The sequence below is a fragment of the Spinacia oleracea genome, chromosome 4 (genome assembly GCF_020520425.1).
Source record: "Spinacia oleracea cultivar Varoflay chromosome 4, BTI_SOV_V1, whole genome shotgun sequence".
NCBI classification, from domain to species: Eukaryota; Viridiplantae; Streptophyta; class Magnoliopsida; order Caryophyllales; family Amaranthaceae; genus Spinacia; species Spinacia oleracea.
The window spans coordinates 180,505,424-180,510,871 of record NC_079490.1 but is presented as its reverse complement, the minus strand read 5'-3'; the positions used below and the strand labels follow the sequence as shown (position 1 = coordinate 180,510,871).

At 33.4% G+C, this 5,448-nt stretch overlaps 1 protein-coding gene across 1 annotated transcript; it reads right to left on the bottom strand.

Moving 5' to 3' along the window:
* Positions 1 to 1,924: 1,924 nt before the first annotated feature.
* Positions 1,925 to 4,431, bottom strand: LOC110796884 (wax ester synthase/diacylglycerol acyltransferase 7). Its single transcript, XM_056842745.1, has 4 exons — positions 3,877 to 4,431; positions 3,050 to 3,409; positions 2,400 to 2,537; positions 1,925 to 2,089 (listed from the first exon to the last, which is right to left on the bottom strand). The coding sequence occupies exons 1-4, from the start codon at positions 4,429 to 4,431 to the stop codon at positions 1,925 to 1,927; spliced, it is 1,218 nt and encodes a 405-aa protein (XP_056698723.1).
* Positions 4,432 to 5,448: the final 1,017 nt, after the last annotated feature.

Sequence of the window (5,448 nt, the reverse complement as noted above, 5' to 3'; positions counted from 1 at the left end):
TATTTTAGCTAATACAATTAATTTTAATAATAAAGTTATGCCAATATATTCAAAAGTTAGGTAAAGGTAAAGTGGCTTATTGACCGAATATAGAGATGTCATATTGTCAGCGGAGGTGGTTTTTTGGGAGTCCTCCGGGCATCCTCTCCAAGTGGGAGAGAACCAATGAAAGTTTGGTGGGAGATGTGGTTAAAAATGTATCCGCAAGCGGGTAACGGGGGCGAGAACGAATTTTAAATTGGACCCTCCCGCCCGCATCGAATCGCTTATCTTTCATCAAAATGATTATGAATATATCAACATTTTTTTACACTAACGTACATATGATAATGTTAATATATTTACTCAATTAATATAACCAGACAATTGAATTATCGAAGACGTCAGAACATAGTTTTACAATTCAAAACTCTTTTACCAAAAATAAAATAAAAATTGACACTAGGGATGAGGTTACATAGGTGGGTGATGGAGCTTGGATGAATTTTATTTTATACCTGATCTCTCGAGATGGAGATTGGGAGGGGTGGGTAGGCGTTAAATGATCGAATAATGAGATAAATGAGACAAGTATTAAGTAGATATGACTAACGAAAAGAAGGGTGGATGAGATAACTTAATGTTTGACATGAGATGATGAATAGGGATGAATAATAATTTTGTCCATGCACTATTTTAATGATAATTGACTGCCAGATTTTCATATAAATTTAATTTAGATCATAAATCGTGCATCGCACGGGTATTATACTAGTTTTTTTTATCTAAATGAACACCAAAAGTAGAGCCTTATAATCCAATTGTTTTTTCTTCTTTTGTTAACCTAATCACTTCTTGTTTAATTTGGAAAAAAAATTAAATTTAGTTTATTGTACTACAGAAAGTATTACCTACATAGTACTTGTTAAAACTCTTGGATAGTCCGCTACTACATTATTGTCTTTCAATTCTAAATTTCATTATCTCTTCAATTATTTTTAAAGATTTCTTTCATCCAATTTTGAGACGTCATGTTGTTTTAGACTTTGTCTTATGTTAATTCATGTTTAATGGCACAATGTCGAAAGTGTTCAAGCATTCATATTTTGTAATAATAGAGTTAAATTTTCTTGGCTAGTATAATTAGATAAAGAGTATGAGCCTCAATTTTTTTGTTTCGTCCATAGGCCACAAAAAACATAAGGACGGCCCTGCCTATTGATAGAGGTCATGGCTAATGAGGATTGCTTCAACTTGCATCTTCCATGCTAGGTAATTGGTTGGCGTGAGTTTAATTGTGTTGTGAATGTTTATGATGGTGAACGGCTTGGAGGGGTCGTTGCCGTTGGGAATAAGTTATGAAGGAATGGGGTTTGCCATTGCAGGGAAGGAGGAAGAAGAAAAAAAGTTTGGAGGTATGGATCAGTAGCTTGATACCATATAGAAGATTGAGAGAAGTTGTGTATTTATCATTGATATATGGCGGTATTTATATACTTTACAACCTGGTTTTGGATCCGGACTCTTACAACCTAGGTGTTTTAGTCTAGCTATAACTAGAATGTTGTTACAAAAGATAAGTATAGCTAATAATGAATTACGGAGATATATTTTACAAGATAACGGTAGCTAATATTTAGGTGATTGACCATTCCGGATTCTCTAGAGTTTTAATAAAACTCTACAAGGTAGAGTTGTATTTAAACCATACATTTTAAAATCAATGGCTCGTATTGATGAGAAAAAATATGGGGAATTTTGGAAAGATAATATATAAACCATTGATTTTTTATTCAATGGTTGATATCCTCAAACTCTACCTTGTAGAGTTATTTTAAAACTCTAGAGGATCCAAAACCATCCCTATCAGTTACTATATTCAAATATTTATACAGTGGAGATTCTAAATAAAGTGTTAGCTAACTGTCTATTTATCTAACAACAATTAAGACTTTTGGCCGGAATTTGAAGTAGTTGTGGCAGCTTGGAGAATCAATTGAAAGGCTTTCTCCACACATTTCATTAATCTGTTGTGGTCGATGAACCCTTTTTCAACAACTAAACCAATTGTCAACTGTTCCATATAACTCATCACTGAAACTGTTAAACTCTGCAGTCACCAATAACAAAATTCAGCAATTACTCGAACTAATTGTTATTAGTACAAAAACTTACAGTCTTTGATACACTTATAAGAAAACATATAAGAAACTGAAACATTTATAAGAAACACTTCGCACTCCATATTAGTTTTTATGTACGTACTAGGTTAATTAGACCCCCTGTAATGCACTAGCACTACTAGACAAGACAGCATATTACTTACTAGTTACTATAAAGAAAAACTTAATGATGATTATATAAATTGAAACAATAAGAAGTAGTCTAGTTAGGGAAATTAAGGCAAGTAAAATGCTAACCGATCTAACTCCAGTAGGCATGAAATAAAAGCCTTTGACAGGATGATTTGCAAGGCTCATTTTCTCTGTTGGTCCCATCATATTCGTCATAACAAAACTACAATTTTTCGACGTTCGCTCAAAGGTTTTTGTGGCAGCCTGCGAACATGATATACATACACATATATTTAAAAGTCATTTGGATTATATATCCGGGTGCACAATACTCAATGTGTACTCAATGAACATGTTTTGTGCAGTTGATCACGCAATTTAGAAGGTGGACCATGGTGCACATAGAGCATGGTGCACCTTAAGAACATTAGTATATAATTAAAAGAACATCTGTTTACGTAAAAAGAACATGGATATATATTTTTTTATATTTTTAATAAATTGTGATTTTTTATAACAAAAAAGTAAAACATTATATTGCATGTTCTTTTGTCGTAGTGTCATGTTCTTTTGTTTATGCATATGTGTTCTTTTGGTGCACATGGTGCACTATGCTCTATGTGCACCATGGTAAATAGTCCACGAATTGGATCATATAAACATGTCTTGTTTTCTCAGTGAACATAGAAAATGATTTCAACGTGTGCATACATATATAGGTGTAACATTTTACATTTTACATAAACGATATAGTGATAGATTAATGAAATATTTACCTCAAGGCCACCAAAAAGCCGTATAACACCAAGGAAGCCGTAGAAAAGATAAATAGCTAAAGGAGTATTCCTCTTTCTCTTGATAAGTTTGTGAGCTTTCAATATAAACTTGAGCGGATTTCTAAAATCATCCTCCTTTAAATTTGTAATTGGTAAATCATAAAGTGCGAATCTATTTCCCCATGGAACCTTGGTGTGTTCTTCAACCATTTCTTCAGGCCTCGCATATCTTTTGTCACTCCTGATATTAAATGTTATTACAATTCTTGATCGCGTGTTGTTTATTTGTCCATGGTTGATTTCTTGCATATATAATCGCGTTCCCAGAAATATTATCCCGACCACAACATCATTTACGGTCTACAAACCAAAAATATATAATAACATTTATATAAATTAATTAAGGATGATTGATTGATCGATCGATGTTGCAATAATAATAAAGATCGAGGTCATAAGTCATACTCCCTCCGTTCCGGAATACTTGACCTGTTTTCCTTATTGGACCATCTCTTAATACTTGACCTGTTTCTAAAAATGGATATATTCTAACAATATTATATTATTTCTTACTCCACCCCTATTAACCCACCTACCCCCTACTCCATACAAAAAATAATTAAAAATTCAACCCCTACTCTCTCCCAACCCCACCTCTTCACCCACCTCCCACTAACTACATTAAAATAATACCCCACTATCAACTACTACCTATTAAATTAAATAAGTCAATTTAAGTCCCTTAAACTCTGTGCCGGTCAAACCAGGTAAAGTATTCGGGGACGGAGAAAGTAACATATTTAAAAGGTTACGTTATGTTGTCTTACCACTCCAAGAGTTGTCTTGATTCTTTTGACATCAATAAGAGATAAATCAACTCTACAAAGACTATAATGATGATTAATATCTGTATCTCCAGACCTGATTGGAGTTCGATCATCTTCGGAATATAATAACCTAAGACTTTCTCCAAAATCATAAAAGGAATAGAATGTAGAAGCCATAAGTTTAGGCACAATGTTAATAACTTTCATTATAGTTTTATGAGTATGTTTGTTCTCCCTTGAAGTAGTTCCAGCTGGGAATGTGAGAGGTTTTGAGTGATCATCGGATCGTTGAATGCAAGATAAGACGATTCCCATGAGCGAGGTACCATCGCCAATGGCATGGTGAAACTTGAATATCAAAGTAGCAGAAGCACTCTTTGTTGGGTAATTGAAAATGTGAAGTTCCCATAATGGTTTGTCTAGTGCTATTTCATTTATAGCTAATTCGGATATGTAATCATCATATACTGTACTATATTCTTCTGTTGATAAATCTTTGGTAATTATGGGGACCTTCACATGATCATTGATATTAATTTCTACTTTCTTCCACATTCTTTTGCCCCTTGTGTTTTCAACCTGCCCATGTATATATATATTATTAATATTAATCTAAATATGCAATTGGGGTGCGTTATCGTATGAAAAAATACACAACACGACAAGACACGTTATTTTGCGTGACCATTGGGGGAGACAATTTTGTTGATTGGCAAGCTGGAGCACGACATGACATACCACCACAAAATAACTAAAAGTTAATTTATACTAACGCCATATTAAAATGATCTTTAAACTTTCTCGTTTTAGTCTGTTTCATAATTTTTTTTACATTTTTTTTTTTCTATTTTTGGACATGAAATTTTAGTACCTTACTTTCTTACCCTATAATATTTACAATTTTCTACTCACCTTCTCTTACTCTATTCATTTTTTTCTTACACGCACCCACATTTTTACACATTTATCTTACTTTATCCATATTTTAATATATTCAACAAACTGTTCTATTTTTGTCTTAATATTTGTACAAATAACACTAAGATCTTTATGAAACGGAGGTAATATAGTACTATTAGTACACAAATATGTGGTCTGAAATGGGAAACTGGTTTTCAGGTTTTGATATCATTTGTGAGAGCATAAAAATTGTGCTCTAGTTACATAGGGTGTACCAAAATTATATCCCGACTAGCTGGCTTAACCTATTACTTCCTCCATTTTTTTTATTATTGCACCATTTTCCTTTTTCGGAAGTTGCATATTAATTGCACCATTTCCTTTTTTAGTAAGTTTACCTACATGCAATGACATTTTTATCCTTGTATGGGTGGTGGGGACCAAACCCCACTTGTTCTTTACCTACAACTTGTACTTAATCACATGGGTATTTTTGTCAAGCTCTCACCTTTTAACACCTTTCTTAATTCTTGTGCCCAATGTAGATGGTGCAATAATAAAAAAATGGAGGAAGTATTATGTAGCTGGTGGGTTGCGTGGTGAATTTGGCCTCACGATCGAACCCAATTATGTCGGGCGGGCTCGACATGAGGAATGCCACGAGACGAAGAA

Excerpts from the sequence above, each read along its gene's own strand:
- LOC110796884 (XM_056842745.1), bottom strand. The coding sequence starts at position 4,431 with ATGTGGAAGAAAGTAGAAATTAATATCAATGATCATGTGAAGGTCCCC. Across the intron at positions 3,410-3,876 it reads TCAAGACAACTCTTGGAGTG|ACCGTAAATGATGTTGTGGT; the intron begins GTAAGACAACAT and ends TTTGGTTTGTAG. Across the intron at positions 2,538-3,049 it reads GGCTTTTTGGTGGCCTTGAG|GCTGCCACAAAAACCTTTGA; the intron begins GTAAATATTTCA and ends TCATGTTCGCAG.